The sequence below is a fragment of the Elephas maximus genome, chromosome 21 (assembly GCF_024166365.1).
Source record: "Elephas maximus indicus isolate mEleMax1 chromosome 21, mEleMax1 primary haplotype, whole genome shotgun sequence".
Taxonomy (NCBI): domain Eukaryota; kingdom Metazoa; phylum Chordata; class Mammalia; order Proboscidea; family Elephantidae; genus Elephas; species Elephas maximus.
This window is the reverse complement of record NC_064839.1, coordinates 49,064,098-49,088,056: the sequence shown is the minus strand read 5'-3', so window position 1 is coordinate 49,088,056 and position 23,959 is coordinate 49,064,098. Positions and strand designations below refer to the sequence as shown.

The 23,959-nt window shown below is 42.5% G+C and overlaps 1 protein-coding gene across 2 annotated transcripts in view; it reads right to left on the bottom strand.

The window, feature by feature from the left end:
• CDH13 (cadherin 13) overlaps nucleotides 1–23,959 on the bottom strand; it is a 1,228,073-nt gene that overhangs the window by 698,853 nt on the left and 505,261 nt on the right. For both annotated transcript variants that reach the window (XM_049863997.1, XM_049863996.1), the window contains exon 4: nucleotides 569–685. In XM_049863997.1, the coding sequence (XP_049719954.1) occupies nucleotides 569–685 (117 nt within the window). The remainder of the gene's footprint in view (nucleotides 1–568; nucleotides 686–23,959) is intronic.

The following is a 23,959-nucleotide window of genomic DNA, read 5'->3' as shown; positions in this document are numbered from 1 at the left end:
ATCTAACAATGACTACTTCTTCCCAGGGGGTGGGGGTGGGGGGTGGACAGGGAAGAATGTTGTTCTGATTCATTCAACAGTGTTTTCTGGATTTGGTAAGTATGATTTAGTTCCCTCGAGCTGGTTTAGTCTTTAGAGAACTGACCCAATGGTGTTTCTCAACCTATACATTTGAAAACTAGGGTCTCAATAGAAAGATCATACAACATACTGGTATCCTAAGGAGCTCTATCTGAATGGTCGCCTGGACATCATCTAGAAAAGCAACAGTTTCAGTGCTTAGCCAATGGCATCCTCCTGATGTAACGTCGACATCATTATCTACCACGGACATCTCTAAGTCAGGATATTCAAAGCTTTCCATTTTGTTTTTTAAATTTTATTTTTTCCCAAATCTCATCTTTTTTTTTGGATGATCTTTTGAAATTCCTTTCTTGCCAAAATCATTTGGCCTCTCACTGCAAAGGACATGAGGGCAGTTCCAGGTGGTCACTCCGACAGTCAGAGTCAGCTTGCTTTGTGTGTCATTTCTTAATAAAAATGTGCTTTTGCCATTTGTCTGACTTACCTTGCCAACATCTCTTGGGAAAGGTTGTCTCTGGTTCTCTGGAATCAAAATCGGAGATACCACAATGGACCTCTTTTGTCTTGGGACTGGAGAAGTTCTTGCAAATTTAAATATATCCTAAAAGAGAAAATAAAACCGATTGACTAAAATCCCCCATGGAAAGGATCTATCCATCTGCTCTAAAATATGGCTCCTTTGTTGTGAAAGCATACAGTTGTTTGAATATTGTTAATTTTATTCTATCAAACCTAATTAGCGTTAGCAAGTACATTGTTAGAATCATACTGAGGCTGATGTCGTGATTCACAATGACTATCATTAAGCTATTTAATCCTGTCTTCTGAATCATTCTATTCACTATGTCAGTCTTGACTTATGCATCCTCCAGTGCTCTTCTAGTACCTTTTTTTAATTGGCCAAGTGAATGGATTACTCACCTGGTCAGGAACCCACAGAACTCACTGTATACGAAAATACTCTCCTCACTGCCAACTACAAGGTCCCTACACTCACAAATGAACGGGGATGGAGGGGCAATTACAAAATCCAAAACTATGTCAGGCCTGATGGGCAGTTGTAGTCAACATTTGTGAAAGGACCTTCTGCTGTTATTATTAATGGAGTGATGGTCTGATTTTGGAAGGCACTTCCCCCAAGTAGTATTTCTCAAAGTTCAACCACTGAAGTAAACTGTCATCATTTCCGCCTTGTCTGTAACTCACTTTTTAAATTAAACCCGTGTGTCCAAAAAGAAAACTTTCTATCATTATTTTAAAAACATACCAGTGTTGCTTTCCATAACAATATGAAAAACATAAAAATAAACATACTGGAGACAAAATGATGTTCTAAATTCTACCTAGAAACTGGTGCCTCTGGAAAGAAAGTTCTTTATGTGGGACCTGCCCTCTCTTTTTTAAAAGGCAGATGGGAAAGTATTAGAGAGCTGTTAAAGAGTTATTAGCACCAAGCTGAGACTTTCCTTGATATGATCAGATGGACTGAAGGAGAATTGGAAATGAAATATAATTTGATCTCATTTAATGTCACAAACTGATTAAAATTATCTTGTATATCATCAGAAGAAAGCATTTCAAACTTAGGGCAACAAGTCCTGACCAAAATCACATAGTAAATGATAGTTACACACCATACAAATCACATGAAAGTGTATGAGTGTGTGTATACATGAAGAAATATATGCATATATATGATAATGTCATTTAGAGTATAAAGGGAAATATACATAAACAAAGTCAAACAGGAAACATAAAGACAACTCCAGCTATGCACGCTTCCATAAATATTAATTCTCATGATTTGGTGGGAAAGCAACTGGGCAATATTTATTGAGAGCTTTTTTTTTAGAAATGTACATATCCCATCACCCTGTAATCTCAGTCCTGGAAATACATCCAAATGCTAAACTCAAAAGAAGAATAAAAATGTATGCAGGAAGATGTTTAGTGGGGCAGATTTAATAAGGGGTAAAAATGGAAAACAACTCAAGTGCTCAATAGCAAAGATGAGGTTAAATGGGTCTATCAGCTGGAGGCACACTCAGGCAGTCATGAATAACATGGTTGTGAAGGCCATGTTCTACCACCATATCATCATTCCTCCGCCTCTGCCATCACCACCACTACCACCAACTACAGCAGCAACAATATATGAGCACCTGTCACGTGGTAGCAATGTGTTAGGCATTTTACACTTGTTGGCTCTAATATTTGAACAACCTCCCAAGTATATCTTAGTCTTTCTTAACCAGTGAGGAAAGTAGAATTCAGAGAGATGATGTAAGCTGCTCCAATTCGCCTACCTAGCAGAGAGAACATATATGATAAAATATGTAGGGATATATAAAATACTATATTGAGACCTATGATAGTTAATTTTATGTGTCAACTTGGCCAGGCTATGGTGTCCAGTTTTCTAGTCAAACACTAGTCTAGACTCTGTTATGAAGTGGTTATATGTGATTAAATCAGTTGACTTTGGTAAAGCAGATTACCCTCCATAATGTGGGTGGGCTGCATCCGATCAGTTGATGACCTTAAAAGCAAAAAGGGAGTTTTCCCTAGGGTGTATTCTTCCTTCAGACTATAAATAGACATTTTTCCAGAACTCTCTCTTCTCTGCTCCTGCCACCTGACTTAAGAATTTTGGGACACAAAATTTTGGGCAGGATTCTCCAGCCTGTCCCTGTCCTGTAGATTTTAGACATGCCAACCTCCTGCAATTGCATGAGTCAATTCCTTAAACTAAATCTATCTTTCTCTCACCATGTATATCTATATCTCACTGGTTCTTGTTTTTTAGAGAACCCTGACTAAGGCAGGCAAATTATATCCTAGGTGAACTATAAAATGCATAGGAGAACAAGACTCAAATCTCAATAAAAAAGTCCAAGTAAAAGACCATTTGGTTTTTAGGAAGACCAAAGACTCAAAATTCAGGCAAAGACAGAAAACTAAAGTCTGTATATGTATAAGACACTGAGAAGAAAATGGTAGAAGGGTTAAAAACAAACAAAAAACACTCAATCAACCAACCAAAAACAAAACACACACACAAAGAAAGAGAGGATGGATTTTCATTGTCTTCCCATTGTGGATTATATGCATAAAAAACTCATGTGCAACATCTATGAATATTCTGTTGGTTTATTAGAGAATGGAAAAAGAACTGTAAATATGTAAAATATATGTGATATACAAATCTTATTTACGAAATAAAAACAACTTGAGACTCAAATGAGAAGATGTCTGGGAAAGCACTTTGAAAAGATTTAAAATCCTGTGCCAGTGGTAAGAATTGGTGATTTGACTCTGTAATAGGACAAACATGGGCTTCAGTTTATTATGACAATATATGTGTAACTGTGTCTGAAGTAATGAAAAAGCATATTGTAGCATCGGTAAAAGATTTTGCATTGTTTGGAATAAAGGCACACTTCCAAGCCCATGAAGGGATGATAGTCTCATCCTCATGGGTGCTCAGAGTGGCCAAGTCCCCTCGGGTTCTCCCAGCTCACCCATAGTCAAGCTCACAGCTGCCAGCCCATTTCCCCAAATCTCATATCTCCTGGAGGCCTGCAGCAAGTACGGCTGTTCCTATCGCTGGGTCCACAGTGCCTAAGGAACAGGTGGCCTAAGTCTCAGGAAACAGCATCTGGAAGGGACAGTGGGTGATTGATTGTAGAGATGCCGCCATGTTTGTGTGACTGTGGACCCACCATGGTGGGCAGCTTAAAGGCCTGGTTTGGGCCAGGACATCCCTTTTTCTCCAACCCTTAAATTTGCCTTACTTTGAGAGAAACCACAAGTGTTTTTTCAATGAAGGTTTTATGTTCATGACTCTACCTCTGTCTTTGATTACATGCACGTCTATAACTGTGTGTTAGCTGGCAAATGTCTACCTCTGTATTAGTGGCTGTGTCTATCTTTGATCACGTCCGGACTAATGATTTTGTCTGTGTTCTGAAACCATGTGCTTCTGTGGGACGGTGACCACCTAGGAGCCATAGTAGCTGATATGACTGGCAACCATACACCACCTGCATATCTAAGTGCATGTGTGTAACCATGTTAATACATAACTGTGTATTTGTATATGTTGATCCATCTTACGAAGCTGTAACCGTGCTTATGAGGGCCTGCAACTGCAGATGAACAAGTCGCTGTGCTTAGAACATGCTTGAATATTTGTGGTTGAGCCTTTATATATGATGCCAAGGTGACTTGTCAGGCCAATCTCCTAAAAGAATATACAGTTGACCTGTGGACTTGTGCAATAGGCAGGTTGGGGATGGGTAAAGGAAAGTCTTAATTTTCCTGGAGGGTGTCTGATGCATTACATGGGCCTAGGGCATGACATAGAGATGTGTGATGGTCCAGCCTATTCCATGGGCAGGCCTGGAAGTAGAGAGTGAGGCTGTGCAATGATCTGTGAGCAGGTGATCACAAATCTACTTGCTATTACTGCAAAACCAACTAACAAGCAATTACTGAGCCCTTATTTTTTTAATATGATAGGCAGTATGCAAACGGCGTATGTGTTATGTCAATTAATCTTCATGAAAACCCTATATAGTGGCTATTAGTATTATTACCTCAATCTTATAAATGAGAAAATTGACCCTCACATAGGTCATCCAACCAATGAGGACACACAGGGCTAGTAACTGGATTTCAACCCAGGCTCTTCCTGGGGAACTTTGGATGATCCTCATGGATAAGTATGATTCAATTCTAAACCCAAAACAGACCAAACCCATTGCCATCGAGTCAATTCCTACTCATAGCAACGCTATATGTCAGAGTAGAACTGCCCCATAGGGTCTCCAAGGCTGTCGTCTTTATGGAAGCAGACTGCTACATCTTTCTTCCATGGGGTGGCTGGTGGGTTTGAACCATCAACCCTTTGGTAAGCCCCTGAGTGTTTAACCACTGCACCATCAGGGCTCCTGTTCTATGGACTCATTACGTATTAGGTATTCTTCTGGGCCCCAGGAATGTAAAGAGATACAAAGAAAGTTTCTGAACTGAAGATATATGCATTCTAACTGTGTAAAAGGCCAAATAAAGAGGCAGTTAGAAAAGAGAAGACAATGGTGGTGGACTTGAGGAGGAAAAGGGAATCTAAATACTATATGGTATCTGTATAGAGGCTGTGTGTAAGACAGGGAACTGATTCAAACTGTGTCACTTCCTTCTTAGACTGAGGTTTACAGAAAGGAGGTGTTAGCCAGACAAAGAAGAATGAGAGAGAGAGAGCATGGCTGTGAAAGACTGTGAAACTAGCCACACGTTTCCCCTTCTCTGTACCCGCATGCCTTGTGATGTGACTCGGCAGGTCGCGCCTGTTTAGTGATCTTGCGAGTCTGGCCTGATGTTGTATTTTGACCAAAAAAGTTTGGTGGGAATGACGGGCCAATTTTAACCATAGGCCACAAGAGACTTTGCATGCTTTGAACTGGTCTGGATAGCTTGCTGGATGATAAGTGATACATAACCCACTTGTCCCCAAAACCCCAGCTGACATCCAGCTACCTTCCAGAAACAGAGCTTCCTAGCTTATCAGCAGTTGACTGCAGATATATGAAGGATCCCTTTCAAGACCAGAAAAGCCACCCAGTTGGGCCCAACCAAAACTGCTGATTCAGAAAGTTGTGAACTAAATAAATGGTTGTTGTTTTAAGCCACAATTTTGCTGTAGTTTGTTACACAGAAAAACCTAACCAATACAATGGTACATTCCAATAATTGTACACAACTCAGAAATGTGGCTAAAACTTAGGCTACCTCAAGAGTGGGGAGGATGAAAGGCATGATGAAGAAGTACATAGATAGGGTCAGAATAGGTAGGATCTTGAATATAACTAGAAAGACTTTGAACTTCATCCTTAAACCAGTATTTAAGGGTTTTTAAATACAGAAATAGCACGAAAATATCTTTGCTTTAGAAGGCTCTCTCTGCTGGCAGTGTGCAGGATGGACATCAAGAAACCAGGAACATGAGACTGTGGCAGTAACCTCAGAAAAAGAGAAGACGGAAACAAACAAACAAAAATTGCCTTTGAGTCGATTCCGACTCATAGCGACCCTATAGGACAGAGTAGAACAGTCCCATGGGGCTTCCGAGGACCAGCTGGTAGATTTGAACTGCTGACCTTTTGGTTAGCAGCTGTAGTTCTTAACTACTGTACCACCAGGGCTCTAACAGCAGGGATAAAAAGAATGTGACCAATTCAAGAAATGTTTCTAGAAGGCAGAATAGACAGGGTATGGGAACCAACCAAGCATCAGGGTGAAGAAGAGGTTGTGTTAAGACTCCTTGCTTCTGGTGTTGCCATTACCAAGATGGCGGGCACATCTTGAAGATGTCAGAAGGAGAAGAAGAACAGTTCTTGGGCACAGATGCTGGGTGCAGTTGTAGATTCACTGGCTTTGATGGGCTGCTGGGCACCCAACGGGAGATTGCTACAGCCCAGTTGGGCATAAGGAGCTGCATTCAGGAGGGAAAGATGAATGAGGGAGAGAAAATCAGATGCACTATACACAATAGTAGATGTAAGTGATGGAGAAGCTGTACCACCCAGATCATGTGAAGAGGGGAAAGGGAGGGACTCAATCACACAATGAGATACTAAAAGGTCAGCAAAAGCCACCGAAAGATCAGTCAGTGAAAGAAGGAAACCCATTCAGAGTGTCCTCCAACAGAATGAATCATGTAAGGAGGTCGCTGGGCTTGACAACGAGGAGATAATTGGTGAGTTTAGAGAGAATGGCTTTAAGAGTGTCTTAGGGTTGAAAATCAGAAGAATAGAGGCAAAGTGGGAACTCTGGTATGGGAGGAAAGGAGAGAAACAGGAAGACTTCTGTTGTAAAGGGGAGACAAGGAATGGAGCTGGGCTTGAGGAGGCAAAAGGTCTGAGGAGGGAAACAGCAGAGCTGGGGAAATGAAGATGCGGAGACTGGAGTGACAGCTGGTGGCAAGAGCTGCCTGCAGAGGCGGGAGGGGCGGCTTGGCAGTGGCAGCCTTAGGAAGGAGAAGAGCTGCTTTCCTTACGGCAGGGCTGGGAGAGGCTTTCGGAGAATCTCTTATCTGTAAAAGGGGGATAATTTGCCTGTCCTCATGGTTATCAGAATGAGACGAGGAATTGCATGGAAGTGGTCTGGGATCTCTAAGGACAGCCCGCACATGAAGGATGGGTCTTATTAATATTCAGGAAGAGGGCATGAGATGAGATGGACCTCTCGTCCCTGTCAGGAGTGAGTGAGCCAGCTGTGGGCGGCTGAGGCCAACCTCACACACATGTATGAACCCTACCACCTCCATATTCACCAGACACACACCAATGTCAAATGTTCTCTTTTACAGCAGACACAAACAGGTGTGCACACCCACACACATGTGCTTGTACCAGAACACACTCAATAGGGTCACATACATACTTCTCTCTCTGTCTCTCTCATACATACACCCACAAGAATCCACTGAATAGGGTTACAAGCACGAATCTGTCTCTTCTCTCTCTCTCTCCCACGCACTCTGTTCCACTTGATAGGGTCACACACGTACTTCCCTCTCTCTCTCAATACAGTTGCACACAGACTCACTCATGAAGAGATGCACACACAGCAGACACTCACCCCACGTGACCCGCCGGGCCCAAGACACGTAACCAACACCTTCCCCTTCAAGCCAGCACAGTCCCTCAGCCACAGGAACAGGCCCATGCTTGCTGAGGCGCACTGAGGCACAGGAGAGGAGCACGGATGCCACCAGGCCCTGGGCTCCATGGGACCCTCCCTGCAGCCCCTGAGCCACTGAGACAATGATCTGTCAGCATGTCTAAGCCTGGGACAGCCGGAGGCCTGCGGCGGCCACATCCAATCTTGTTGAGTGGAAGGGGCAACACTGTGTCTTCAGGGAGATGGTTTTATTACAGGAGAACTGTCATTCTTACATAAACATCCCTAGTCTCATAGGAGCTCTACCGGGATCTTCCTCTTTCGGTCTTATGGTATTTGGCTTTAAAATTTTATTTGCTTTCCTCCCTGTTTCTCAATCTCAGGAGAAATTGGGGCACATTAAAAGCAGGTTTTGTGCTGCCTGGGGGTGTCACAACACACAGTTCAAAAAAAAAAGCACAGAATAAAGGAGAGATTCTTGCCACAGCGAGGGACAGAGGGGAGGCTGGGGGCAGGAGACAGGGAAGAAGAAGGCAGAGAGAAATGAAGAATTTGGGGGAGGGTGAGGGAGGATTCATATTCATTCATTCATTCATTCCTTTCTTCCACTAATACCCACTGAGCTCTTCCTCTCTGCCTGGTGTAACCCCATGCACTGGGGACAGTGCAGTGCCAGGAGACAAAGGCCCTGCCCTCAGGAGCTCACATTCTAGAGGGAGGAGATAGACAACAGACAGGCAAAGTGAGTAACACAAGACCTGTGACAATAATGGTGTCTGGAGAAAGGGAATCTGGGAGAGGGCTTGAGGGGCTGTAAGGCAGGGATGCTGGCATTTTAGACAGGAGGTCAGGGAGCCCCAACAGAGAGAAAGGCAGGAGCAGGCCATTAGAGCACTGGGTATGGGAACCCCAGGCAGCAGGGATATAAGCCAGCCTGCGAGCTGCAGTGAGGAGGAGGAAGCCAGTGTGGCCAGGACAGAGGGAGGAGGCAGGCCCGAGGCCCGTGAAGCGTGATCAAGTCCAGGACAGCAACATAGCTAGTGTGTCGGGCTCTGGCTTTCACCTGGCTTGAGATGGGAGCTCTGCGGGACTTGAGCTGAGGAGGGGCATGAGCTGACTGACCTGAAGAAACAAAACTCCCATTGCCAGCTGTGAGGAGGAGAGGGGAAAAAAAGAAAGGGGCCTTCATTTGTTGGGTTTCCTCCTTTTCCCAGCCCTGTCCTCACAGGCCACTGGGAATCCTCTCAAAATGCAAAGCAGAGCATGTGTTCGTGGAGAAGGGAGTTGGGGTCAACTTTCCCTGGCTGGATCTCCCTCCCCGCTACCTCCCATAGTATTTTTAAAGGATTAAACTAAAAAATCCCTTGCTGTCGAGTCAATTTCAACTCATAGAAACCCTACAGGACTGAGCGGAACTGCCCCAGAGGGTTTCCTAGGCTTTTTAATCTTTACAGAAGATCACCAAGTCTTTGTCCCGTGGATTGGCTGGTGGGTTCGAAATGCCCACTTTTTAGTTTGCAGCTGAGCACTTAACCACTGTACCAGCAGGGCCCCTTTTTTAAATTATTGAGGTTTAATCTAAATATCATAAAATCTACCCTTTTCAAGTGTATGATTCAATGATTTTTAGTAAAATTACAGGATTGTGCATGCATTACCACAGCCTAATTTTTATCTCCCCCCCAAATAAAACCCTGTACCCATTTATAGTCACTCCTTGTTCCCACTCTCAGACCCTGGCAACCCTCCTTTATCTGTCTATACTTTGCCTTTACTAGGTGTTTCATAAAAAGAATAATACAATATGTATTTTTACAGACTCCGCCTCCATTTCATAGTTGATGTGAATATTATAAAGCAGAAGGCGTGTAGCCCACATTCGATGACTGCTAAAACCAATCACCGCTGAGTCAACATGTTATCAGGAGGGACCGTGCCCTGGAGAAGGATATCGTGCTTAGTAAGGTGGAGGGTCAGAGAAAAAGAAAAAGATCCTTGAGGAGATGGATTGACACAGTGGCTGTAACAATGAGCTTAAACATACCTCCTATTGTGGAGACTGCGCAGGACCAGACAGCTTTTCCTTCTGTTTTACACAGGTTTGTGGTGAGTCAGAAGTGACTCGAGGGCACCTAACAACAGCAGCATGGAGTACCACCATGTCCATTTTCCTGAAGCTCAGAGGTGTAAGAGGCTTATCCAGAGTGACCCAGATATCTGTGACTCCCAAGCCCCCTGCTGCAGACACTATGCTCTTCCACCTCCCCAAGGCTGCTGCAGGTCACCCCGTGTACAGAACATGGGTGCCTAGAGGAAGACCCCTTTCCCTCCAGTGTAGATGAAGAATCACAGCTCCGATGTGTGCAGAGGACAGGCTGCAAATTTCAGCCAGTCTCTGCCTAAAAGGAGCAGCTCCCTAAACTGTAGAGGGACAGCTTAACTGTCTGCAAATTTCTGCAAATGAATGGAACTGCAGAAATCAATCTTCAATTTATCCCACTCTCACAGCTGATCTTGTTGTGCTGAAAGTTGCTAAGAGGGGGGTTTTGTGTTACTCAGTTCACATTCTGTTTGCAATCAAATGCACGCTTCAGCCAGCTTTGCTATACCTGGGGTGAGATTTAAAGTTTGCTTTATTACCTCCTGGAGCTGAAGTTTGCCTACTTAAGGAAGAAACAATCAACATGCACCAAACTTTCTGCAGCAAATTCAGGAGGTTGGAGAGCCAAGATACTCAGCTTGCTTCGTTTCTAACTATCCATTTTCCCGATATTCCGGAGGCCAAATGTCAGCAGAGCTGAGTCATCAGCTGTAGATTTACTGGACAGAGTTATGCTCACAATAAAATGGGGTGATGAGGAAATTACCCCTGCAAGTCCTGCATATCACCGCATGATGGCTGTTACTGAGCTCATCTTACCGGTGGTGGGAGGGGAAAGGTGCTGGCTGGTGGATTCAGAGGAGGGAGGGAAGCCAGCCTGCTGCTATATATTATGCCACTCAAGCTTCTCCAGGGCTGTGGACTTCCAACTGGGAGAAAGAGGCGCAAGCCTCAGGTCCCTTGAGTCCTCATGCATGCATTTTTCCAGAAATGATCACCAGTGACATGAGATACAATATCTCCAATAATTGGAGTGATATTCAGTGAAACCTGTGAAAGCCGGAACTCGATGGGACTGCCTTTTCTTTCTGGGTCTTGCAAGTTTTCTGCCTTTGACAAGGTGCAGTCTTACCACTTCCCTATCTCTCATTTTAGTTGAAAATATTCAAGTTTTTCTTCTCTGACAGGTTGCTGCCTTACACAGGCCCTAGCTTTCACAGGTTTTACTGCGTTAGTAGAGAAAGGCCGTGGAGATGGCCGATCTAAAATCACAACACCTGGCAAGGAAGGTCCACTGACTGAGCCTCTAACTGATTAGCGCAGAGGAAGTAATACATTTGGAACGCAATGAACATGCGCCATTTCTGTTGTTGCATACTCTGAGGATTAAAAAAATGCTTTGGCTGAAGTAGTCTTTGCAGAAAAGATGTTACAAGGGAGTTTGGAATGTGGTTGATGACTCCCCAGTTTCTGTGCCTAGCAACCAGGAACCCTTTGCCATCAAATTGAATCTGACTCATAGTGACCCTATAGGGCAGAGTAGAACTTCCCCACAGGGATCTCCAAGGAGTGGCTGGTGGATTTAAACTGCAGCAGCCAGCAAGATCCTTTCAAAACATTAACCCATCCTCATTAAAACTGCCTGTTTTCCCTTACTGAAGGCGGAGGCCTCCCACCTCGTCAAGGCCACCAGCGTCCAGCCAGGGCTGGCGTGTCTGCCTCTCAGCCACCTGAGTCCTCTTGGATCCTCAGATTGCAGATTCTCACCCGACAATGCCCTTCCTTGGCTTCCCCTCCTTTGCCTGGTTGATCCCACCCATCCTTCTACCTTTCAAGCCTTTTTTCTACTGGAATTTCCCATCTTTTATCTTTTGCATCTGGAGCTCTTGTCCCAGCTTCTGACTACACATTCATTCAGTGCAATTATATTATCAGTAGGGTCTTTTGCACTAGACTATGAGCCCTCATGGACAGCCACCTCATGTTTCTGCTTTGCTGCTGTGTCCCCAATGCCTAGCACAAGGCCAGGCATAGAGTAAGTGTTCAAAATGTACTTCTAACATATTACTAAATGAATATAAAGTTACTGTACAGATTAGGGTAATTCAGGTAACAGGCTCAGCACAGTTCCTGGTTCAGTATTTGCTTCACAATTATGTCTAATAAACAAATGAATAGAAAGGTCTAGGATTCCACTTTGGTTCCCCCTTCAACGTAGAATTTTTCTCTGTAACAACAATACAACAGCCCCACTAAGTTTGAATTCTTTCATCCTGGGGTGCTTAACACTTTGTGAAGTAACCAAATCTATAGAAAATGTTTAGAAAATTCTCCTTCCTGTTAAAATGAAATTGGCCTCATGGGTCTTGTTTTTGTTTTCTGGGGTTGCATTTGAAGACAGTCTGGTGTGGCACCTGCACTCCCCACTTTTACCTCCCTCAGACCTTGTTTGCTCCAAGAAAAACACTATCGATTCCCAGAATCAAATCCGTATCAGACGTGGAGCCTGTCCATGTTCCATCTTTTATGACTACTGTGGTTTTATGAGTACTGTGGTTTATTTAAGTTTCTCTTAAAAAGTTCCTCAGAAAGCTAGGGATATCCTCAAATTTCCCTAAGTCATCTTAATAGTCCAATATGTTGACTATGAAGTCAGGAAATACTAAAGAAACAAAGTACATAATGCTTGTGAAGGTCAGTAAATAAGTACAATCGTACTCCAAAGATGAAAGTATAAATTTGCATTTTTTTTCTGAAAACAATGCAACAGCATGTGTTGACAGCCTTTAAAGTATTTTGTGACCCTTGACTGAGTAATTAAATATCTAGCAATCTATCCCAGAGAAACAGTCAAGACAGGTATACACAGGCACATACTCATAAAGGTGTTTGAGATGATATTATGAGTAAAGAGAAAACAAAAACAGAGGTAACCGTGTTACTCATCAAGAGGAAGAGGTAAAGGGATAATCAGGCCTCCTTTTTTGCTATTACTTTCATCTCCCAACCTACAGATACCTTCACACCTAAACACACATTCATGCCCCAACACACACTCTGTAGACCCACAACTTTCTAACCACGAAGAATTAACTCTTTCATATTCTCCTTTTCTAAACAATAATTCCCTCTTCCTTGATTCTTCTTACTTCCTTTTCATCCTGAAAAGTTCCTATTCATCCTTTAAGACCTAACTTAAAAGTCTTTTTCTGGAAAAGCGTTTTCAGTTTGTCCAAGGCATAGATGGTCTTTCTCTGTGCATGTGTGTCTACAGGATGGTGGAGCTATGAGGTTCCTTTGATCCCTGAATGTCTACATGGAGTACAGATCCCTGCCGACTGGATTGGATTTGTTGTATGTTAGTATGTACTGATATTTAAGGGGCAAAACAAAAGTTGTTCATTTCCTTAATATAATATAGAGGCTAAGACTCAAATCTGTATTTAACCTGTGTAACATAAAGCCAAGAAGACTTGAGAACTTAATCACAGAGAAGTTCATATAACGGCTCTTCTTTTTCTCTTCACACAGTTGAGATTCCATTAAAAATATGAAACTATGAAATACGGAGAAGGGGTGGTTTTATAAGTCTTGTTGAAGCCTAGTCATAAGGGATAGTTTAAAGAAAAAGCTGGGGTTCTGACCTTGCCTCTGACCTTGTCCAGGTTTGAGCTGAGGGTCTATTCTGGAGGACATATTTTCTTAAACAGGTTTTCTTGTTATCCTTGAGCCATCCCCACATTTTAAAAGTTGAACTTAAAACACAAGTTAAAGGACAGCAAGAAAGCCACAGTCTACCTTTTCTCCTACATGTCATCTTCCCCACGTTTGAACTGCTAGTTAAAATAAATAAATAAAACAAAAGCATACACTTTGGATGAAAATTTGCCAACCACGCTTCCCAGACGCAATTGCCTCTGAGATATTTCATGAATCCAGCAGGAGCAGTAACAACAAAAACTCAGGATTTTCTGGTTTCATTGTAGGTGAAAAATGTTTTAAACATGTTTAGATTCTTTAGTCAGAGGTCCATTTAACTATGTGCGCCAGTGATGGGAATGTAATGGATACAATTCCACTCTATCTGCTCTGGCATTGATAAAATATTCATGTTAAATAGCTACTTGCGAACACCTGGAGGCATCTTGCAGAGTTTTACAGATGGGCTTGTTTTTCTAATACACATATGAACTCCTGCCTCAGCAGCTGTATTAATTTGAGTGTGCACTACAGATGTGGGAGCACATACCGTGAGCCCCATGCTTTCCTCATCTGTGGGGGGATTGGCCTCTCAAGAAAGCCCCCATTAGAAAACGCACACTAGGAAAAACAATTCTTTTCAATTCTGTGGGAATTTATTGAAAGCTTGCCATGGGCTTGCCCTGTGGAAGTTTCACAATAAATGATGGGTGACTGCCCTGCAGGTACCTCAAGCCCAACTTGTCTTTAACTAACCCGAGAACCTTGTCCTCCCCACCCACTCCTGCCAAAAATCACATGGTTTCCCACCTCCCATTTCTCAGTTAATGATGTCAGAGGGACACTTACATTGTATTAATGGTTTCTCTGGCTTCTACCATGCTATCCTCCCAAGTGGTTGCCTAGTTCCATAGGTTTTACATGGGGGATTGCTCTTGAATCCATCCCTTCCTTCTGCATGGCCACATCTCTTGCCATGATCATCTCCTTTTACCTGCTTTTCTCTAGCCTACCCTGAGAGAAGGATTTAAGAGTGAGTGGTTTATTTAATGGGTGATCCTAGGAAACCATAGTAGAAGAATGGGGAAGACAGACAGGCAAGGGAAGGCAGCTAATGGAGAGCAAGTTGACATTGAGGCACCCTAGGAGCTAGTGCAGAATATGTGCCTAGTAATTATCTCACAGAGGGGCCAGGGAGCTGGGGTATTCATGCTCCAACTCCCATCAGTCATTTATTGAGGGCTCCCCCACAGGTGTTCATACTCTGGACTTGCAATTTGCCCTGTGATTGGGCAAAAAACACAGATAATGACAGCTGGAAGTTGACCCATGCACTCTAACGGCAAAGCCCAAAGGGACATGGGCAGGTGTGGACTGTGTCTGCTATACTACCTCTGGGTCCTTCAAGTACTCTAACTTCCTCTATCCCCAGAAGCGCATTGCATAGTGGAGTTGGATCACACATTTCATGACCATGACCTTAACTATACACCAGGGGTGAGGGAGGCAGAGAATGAGAGAGGTAAAGAGAGGCAGAAAGAGGGGCAGAGGGTAGAGAGAGAGAATTAATAATTTAAGTGTAGATAAATTCCACCCACAATTCTGTTTAATAAGTGAATGCCCCCGAGACAATACACACTGAGAGAGGTAGCCCTGCTGTGATGTCAGCTGTCTTTGGTTCCTCAGTCTCTCACATACTGACCACTCACCCCGCTGAGGAGGACGCTAGAGTATAAACACAGGAGTTTACATACTTTTCAGACAAAAGACTTCTAATTGCACACCACCTTCTTCTGGTGTTCAGCAGAGAAAGAGGTGGTCCCAGCTTGGAGAGGAAACTGGTTGCACCGGTATTCTTGGGGGACAATATGCCAGTCTCCAAGGTGGATTCTTCTTGAATATTTAATCCATTCATTCTTTCAACAAATATCTATTGAGTGGTAGAATTCTTGCCTTCCACATGGGAGACCTGAGCTACTTCCTGGCCAGTGCACCTCATGCACAGCCACCCCCCGTCTGCCAGCGGAGGCTTACGTGTTGCTATGATGCTGAGCAGCTTTCAACAGGGGTCCAGATTAAGAGAGACTAGGAAGAAAGGCCTGGTGATCTACTTCTGAAAATCGGCCAATGAAAACCCCATGGATCACAACAGTCCAATCTGCAACCAACGCTGGAGATGGAGCAGGACTAAGAAGCGTTTCATCACATGGTGCATGGGTTTGTCATGAGTCCAGGGGTCAACCTGACAGCAGCTAACAATACAACTATGTGTCAGCCCACTTCTTGGAGCCGAGCAATGAACCAAACAACAAAAAGCAGCATAAAAGCGCTCTCCTCTCCAAGAATCCTCACACAGGAGCCCCTTTTCCTTGTTTCTATGGACAGCTTAGCTACCTGCATGGCTGCCTTGCTGCACATGACTGGAGGACGGGAGACCACTCTTATTTTTCATTTTTTTACTTTAATAGCTATTAGGTTAATCTATATCTACTTGTCATTTCTGTAGGTCAAAAACAGTTGAATATTGGAAAGTAAATGGAGTTGAATACTGTATTTGAATATAATTTGAATACAATATTCAGTTGAATAGTGGAAAGTAAATACAAGCTCTATGCAAACTTATTAAACCAAATAAAAAGTAACTTTGATATTTCTGCATTTCCACTGTAATGACTTACAATGCTTTAGTTGAGAATCTTACATATATATAAAAAATTAAGAATATTTAACAAACACTGTGATAATTCTGGAAACCCTAGTGGTGTAGTGGTTAAGTGCTACAGCTGCTAAGGGTTGGCAGTTCGAATCCATCAGGCGCTCCTTGGAAACCCTATGGGGCAGTTCTGTTCTTTCGTATAGGGTTGCTATGCGTCAGAAGCGACTCAAGGGCAAAGGGTTTTTTTTTTTTTAAATGATAACTCTTTCCTTTAAAAGAAGTTTGTTTCGTTTTTCTATTATAAGTACCTGTTCCCTCCACCCTCAGCCCCTGGTGACCACTGATCTACTTTTTTCCTAATGGCTTTGCCTATTCTAGATATTTCGTATAAGTGGAATCATATAATATTTGTCCTTTTACTTCTGACTCATTTCACTCAGCATAATGTTTTCAAGGTTCATCCATGTGGTAGCATGTATCAGGTATTTATTTCTCTTTATGGCTGAATAACATTCCAATATATGGATAGACCACATGGGCACATTTGGTTTTCCACTCATCTGTTGATGGACACTTGGGTTGTTTCCACATTTTGACTATTGTGAATAATGCTGCAAAGAGCATTAGTGTACAAATATCTGTTTGAGTCCCTGCTTGCAACTCTCTTGAGTATATACCTAGGACTGGAATTCCTGGGTCACGTGGTAACTCAATGTTTCACTTTTTAAGGAAACTGCTAAACTTTTTTCCACTGTGGGCGCACCATTTTATGTTCCCATGGAGCCCAATCTGGAGGCAAAAAAACAGCAAGAAAACAGAAAAATAAACTGGGAAACGCTCCCCAATACAGGTCTCCTTCTCCAGGTTTTGACTTCCCTTCACAATCCACCTGCCTGGGATCATTTTTCAGAGTTTCCAGGTTTCTGTGTGTGCGTGCACGTACGTGTATGTGGCGGGGTCGGGGGGGTCTTGCTCAGAGTTTCTGGTTTAGCCATCAGTCGGAGGGATGTGCTGCAGTGAGCTTAGACTATTGCACCATGCCATAGCTTTTTAAAATTTTTAGTAATTTCCTTTTTCTGATTCTAAATAGGATAGGTTTATTATAGAGACCTTAGGAAACACATTCAAATACAGAGGACAAAATTACTCATGTTCCTATACTAAACAAACTAACAGTATAATATTTCAGTCTACTTTCGTCCAGGTTTTAATACAATTTTTGCTTAAATGAAATTATGGAGTCTGTACAGTTTTCTATCTTGCTTTGTCAACCTAATGCTAAATCCCAAACTTTCTCCTGTGCCAGCTGGCAAATTCTGAAAACACCATTTCAGTGCCTGCAGAAAATGGCGTGGCGTGGCGTGGCTGTAGCTACATGTACTTAGCCATCCGCTTGCTCTTATGCTCATATGTTCAGGTGCTTCCAATTCTTTGTTATTATAAATAAAATTCAAATAATGTCACGGCCCATTGCATTTTAGTTGCTCGTTTTTCTCTATTAAGGACTTCTTAGAATGGACTAGCAAAAGTGGAATTGCTGGGTCAAATGTTATGATTATTTTAAAGGTCTTGTGACTTACTGACAAATCACCAATCACCACTGAAGACAGATCTGATCTTGACTTAGTAGCACATTTCCAACTACTTCCAGCACATCTGTCTAGCCATAACTCCTGTGGTTTCAACCCTATTTAACCTACTTGCCATTGCCCAAATACACCACGCTTTATCTTGACTTTATGAATTTGTCTGAGTTGTTCTTCTAGTTAGGATACCATTCTTCCATTCTTCCTTGACTCACTCCTTTCTTACCTCCAGGTCCACTCTACCTGCTCATACACACACACACACACACACACAGATATGTACACAGAGACACACACAGGGGAAAACACTCACCTATTCACATTATGGAGTCCCTGGGTGGTAACATGCTCAGCCTCTAACTGAATGGTTTGGGGTTGCAGTCCACCCACAGGTGCCTCGGAAGAAAAGGTCTGGTGATCTACTTCTAAAAAATCAGCCACCAAAAACCCTATGGAGCAGAGTTCTGTTCTGACACACACAGGTTGCCATGAGTCGGAGCTGACTAAATGGCAACCGTTTGTTTTTATTACACATTAAGCGCATCAGTTCGAAGGCCAGGTTAGATGACTCAGGACGGCTTCTATTAACTTCAGGGTTTATCTGCCAGCTTCTATTAGTACGCAAATGCAGATTCATTTTTTTCTTTAATAAATATTATCTATTTAATAAAAGTTATCTAATATCAGATGGCAAGCTTACATTATCTCTTTTCTTCTGCTTCCAAAGGTTTTCAGTTCCACTCAGCTTAGAGTGACCTCAGAGAAGAGAGAAGCCTTGCATTTAATCATCAGATTGGAAGGGACACTTGTCCTTCTCTCCCTTGCAGTGGAATCCCTTCATTAACTGGCAGGAGACAGAGCCTGCTGTTGATGCGGATGGCATAGCTGCCCTGCGCTGAGGCTCCACTTCACATGTGCCGGCTTAGTGGAGAGATTTGGATGACAGCAGATGTCACTAGGTTATCCCAGGATGGACTCAGAGAAAAACAGTGTAAAGATTTATCAGATATAAAACCAGGTGCTTCTTTTCTTCTTTATCAAGCTTCTTGAGCAGACTCTCGTGGTGACCCAGGGAAAAGACTCCCAAATTGAGCCATCTCAACAATAGCAGTGAAATCAACATGCCTCTTAGGAATGGTGTGCCCCTGGCTCAGATACAGTGACAGAGGGAAGACATTTTGAGCAGTGTCTTAGTATTTAAGAAAAGGAGGCATTCATTGCTAGGACTCATTCTTGGATTTGGTCCATTTTCGAGATCCTTGTTCCTCCAGCTTTTACCTATGTGCTTTGTTTTGGTCGTTAACTTCTTGGTTTTATAGCTGTAAACTCTGACATTAGAAAGCCATTTCCCACACTGACTGCCAAAGTCAATTGCCCTCTTTGTCCAATCAATTTTTAAATAGCTTCTATGATTGAAATCCAAGATCATTTTGCTTAGGGAGTTATTCTTAAAATTAAACCTAAATTATCTTTTTCTTTTTCCTGTAAATTTCCTTTTTTATTTAACTCCTCCCACCCAATCTCCAGTATTATTCTTCTTCCTCTTTTGTTAAAGACATTTTAATTAAGATACCAGGGTTAGGTTAACCTACTTAAGCAATAACCTCCCTTTAATGTTGCTCTCTTCAGTGAAGTCCTGAATCAGCAAAGTGTCTTTCATTGGCATGCTCTGTTTCTCTCTCTTCCTTTTGTTCCGAGCTTTTTGTTGGATTACAGATCCTCACATATTAATTCAGCCCCAGTCTCAACACCACACTAGGCAGTTTACATTAATAAATTCGTCTCCACAATAACCTACGCAATATCGCATGTCTTGCCATGTCATTGATTACTGCGGCCTTTGAAGGTTCAAAGGTGTGTCAGATCTACTAGGAAAATGGGGTTGGGGGGAACCCACATGTTATATTCTGAAACATCTGAGGTTTTCCTGGGCCCAGTGGTTTTGATGTTAGGATGCTCAAACAACAACTACTTAAAAAAGAAAAGAGCATGTTATAAACATTCGGTTGCCATGAAATGCTCATTCTTCTTTAAAAGACCGAAGAATCAGTCTCCTTTTTCAAAGTTGGGATTGACAAATACAGCAACTATTTGATAATGGAGCTCGGGAAATCTGTTATGGAACTAAGAGAAATATGTCAGCTCTTCAGCTATTCAGTGAAATTACCCCACAGGAAAGGAACAATTTTTATTCCATTTGTTTTCAGATACTCCTCCATATCGAACGCCTCAAGTATTTCACAAATGGGAAAATATATTTGAAAATTATTGGATGTTAGGTAAGGAGAGGTAACATTTTTTGAGCACTTACTATGTATTAGGCAGTAGGTCTGACAAACACTTTTCTCCTTTAATACTCACAAAAGCTCCGTGATGTAGGTTTCATTATGCCCCTGTGCTACAAATGGGGAAACTGAGGTACAGAGTGTGAAATACCTTGCTTAAGGACATACTGGGACAAAGTGTTATCGTGAGGGACCTTGTATGGATTGTGAGAATGTTTTGTCAGCATGGAATTCTATGCCCATATTGGTTCATCAGTTATAGGGAATAGCTCCTGCCTTGTTATTCCTCTGCTCAAACCTCTGGAGGCTTTTCTTCTTATTCAGAGTGAAAGACAAGTCCTTACAATGGCCTTGACACTCCATGCAATTCCCCCATGCCCTTAATCCTCTGCCCTTATCTCCTACAAATCTGCCACACTATTCTCCTTGGTGTCCTCTGACCATGAACATTTTGGGCATTCTCCTACCTCAGGGCCTTTGCCCTTACTGTCTCCTTAGCCAGGAATACTCTACACCCAGATCTCCATGGCTTGTTTGTCTCATCTCAGTGATGTCTTCCCTGAGCCTAACATCCAAAGCTGCATGATATCCCCAATACTTCCTATCCTCCATGCTTTATCTGAACCCATATCACTTATCATCACCTAATATGCCACATATTTTATTTATTTATATTATGTTTTACCTGTGCCCCCTCCCTGCCACACATACACTAGTACATAAACTCCACGAGGCAGAAATTGGGTTTTTATTTTTCTTATTTACCACAAAAGTAGTAACATATTGTGGTTTCTACTGTTAGGTGGCATCAGGTAGACTTTGACTCATGGTAACTCCATGTGACAGAACAGACCTGCCCCATAGGGTTTTCTAGGTTGTAAATGGGAGCAGATCATCATATGTTTCTTCCATGGAGCTGCTGGGTGGGTGGGTTTGAATTGCCAACTTTTTGTTTAGCAACTGAGCACTTAACCCTTGTGACACTGGAGCTTCCAGTAACAATATACTGCGGTGTTTATAAGATATGTAGAAGTAAAATCTATAACAGCAACAGCACAGAAGCTGGGAGAGGGGGAAATGGAAGTATACTGTTATAAGGTTCTCGTATTATACATGAAGTGCCGTAATATAATTTGAAGGCAGACTATGATAATTTAAAGATGTATATGATAAATCTGAAAGCAACCACTAAAGTGACAAATCAAAGAGTATTTCTTGAGGCCATGCTCTTTCTTCACTTTGGTCCCAATGGCTATTTGCCACAGCTATGCACTAAATTCTGGGCCAGTGCCATTTCTTGCCTAGACCATCCCAACGGACTTGCCTCCTTCATACCCTCCTGTCTTCTCCTCCTTCAGTCCTTCCAGCTCTGCTTCTAGACTAGGCAAACATACTTCAAAGGTTACCTTAAAAGTAGAACAGAGCAGGTACTCAGTTGATATCTGATACAAGAAAGAACAAATAGACAAATTAATGATTCTTCTTTGGCTAAAGCGAGGTCTTTTCTGTCCTTTCAGCCTGGCCTTCAAGACACTGTAAAATTCGAGCTCAGACAACTTTTTTAATTTCCTCTCTATTGAAATGATCTGCTTTAGATCAAATGCTTCAGCATGTTGTTCATTGAATAGGTTTTATGTTTTTCTGCTTTTGTGTCTTATGCCATAGCATCTGTAACCCCTGGAATACCTTCCCCACTTAAATTCCAAAGATTCCACTTCCTCTCAGAAACCTTCCTTGATCATTCCAGTCAAGCGAGCTGTGATAATGAAGCATGGGGGAGGCGTCACCCAGGCAACCAGATTGTGCCAGTGAGATCATCCTTAGAAGCTTGCTTTATAATTCTGCTGCAACTTTGAGATGGCTAATTATTTTATGGTATCCCTGTGTGGTGTAAATGATTAAGCACTTAGCTACTAACTGAAAGGTTGGTGGCTCGAGTCCACCCAGAAGTACCTCAGAAGGGCTGGTGATCTATTCTGAGAGATCACAGCCATTGAAAACCCTACGGAGCAGAGTTTGACTTCGCACACTTGGGGTTGCCACGAGTTGGAATTGACTCGATGGCAACTGGTATAATTATTTTATAGATTGATCATATCTACACTCATTCGTTGACTTTTTAGCTTACAAAACTATATTAAAAATATACAAGCATTGCTGTATATGGCAGCAACCTCATAATCCTGAGCTCTCTTAGGACTTTTTGAGGAAGACAAGGGGCAAAACTCAGGCGGAAAATTAGCATTATAACAGATTACAGGCAATTCTTGATTGCTGGACTGCTAAAAATTCTACACTCTCATTACATTAAGTTTAACAGGTCTTGGGCTATGTGTACGCATGTGCAGGACTGTTTTACACCTGTTAGACTCAAAGCTTCTTTAAACAACAAAATCAAAGGCAATTGGGTCTCCTCTCTGAATGGTAATACCAACTTTTGTTGAGCAGAACTGAGGCACAGTGAGCTTAAGCCACTTGTCCAAGGCACGCATTCTCCCTCAATGACAAATGGAGGCTGGTATTGATTTGAGTCTATATCAATATTTCTTCAGAGGTACACTCAATCTTGATATTATTCAAAAGACAAGGCTAAGATTTTTTTTTTTTTTTTAATTTTCAAAGGTGAGTTCAGAGGATTTTTCTGTGAGAGTTGGACAATGTGTCAGCATGGCCCTGACTTTCAAAGGCAGGGGCTGCTTGTCGTCCCTTTTAACTACAACTCAGAAGTACAGTTTGAAAACCCAGGTATAAAAAACTCCCCATTTTTAAGCAGCAAATTGAACGGTAGCCTTGAACCTACTCTTGTGGCCGATCAGAACAGAAGATACCACATGATTAGCACTGTATCGTTGCCATATGCCACCTCATTGGTTCCCTTCCAGCACATCACCACACTCAAGCCAAGGGAATTAGACCCAAATTGGCCGATGCTACGGTGACACATGCCCACAAAGCGCAAGCTCTCCTATTATGAATTTAAACTGGGCTTCAGCAGAGACTCTCCGTCCTGAAAATTGAAATCATGAGTTGCGATGGTGATAAAATGCTCATGAAATGTAGTCGTAGCCCAGGGATAATTTTTCTGTAATTGCACTTTCATTTTTGTGATCAGCCCTTTAGCTGTGGTACCCAGAGGATGCTTCCCAGCTTGTGAGACAGTAGCTGCTACATATGTCCTCCAGGAGCAAGGGACTTGCCCAAGCCTTCTCTCTGTGATAATGTTTGATGTTCCCCCCTCCTGGTCTCTGGGCTGCTCTTTGACAGTTGTGGGCCCACGTTCCAGCCCATGATGGCTTATTACCGAACTCCTTCTTCATACTCCCAAAGACGTTTTCTGAACCTCTCTCATGGTGTTTTATTTGTTCATTGCATGCTTCTAAGAAAGATAAATTCTGGAGTTTACTTCCTGCCTCCCCCAATGCCAATCATACAGTCTTGGAGACCACGTATGTCTCTGTAAAAGCTTAATGAACTGAAGTTTTGAATTGTGGATTCATGACTCTTGTTCAGTTAACCAGGTGGTACCTGTCATCTCAACTAACAAGTTAATGAAACTGTACTGAGCAGTTACCATATGTCAAGGAATTGGGCCAGGTGCTGGGTTGCCCATGCACAATATGTAACCTTAAAGAACTGGGGGAGATAAATAATGAAAATATGACCTGATAAAATACTGTGCTAGCAATTTTAACAGACTGTTATTAAGGCCTATGCAAAGACAAAATCAGTGTCCACCAAGGTGGTGTGATTGGGCATTATTTGTCCTAGTGTGAAAGAGTTCTTTATCATGACCTGCTTAGAATTGCCAGTACAAGTGATAAAACCAGTATGACTTTTAATCAGCTTTATTGTTGTTTTAAAATTA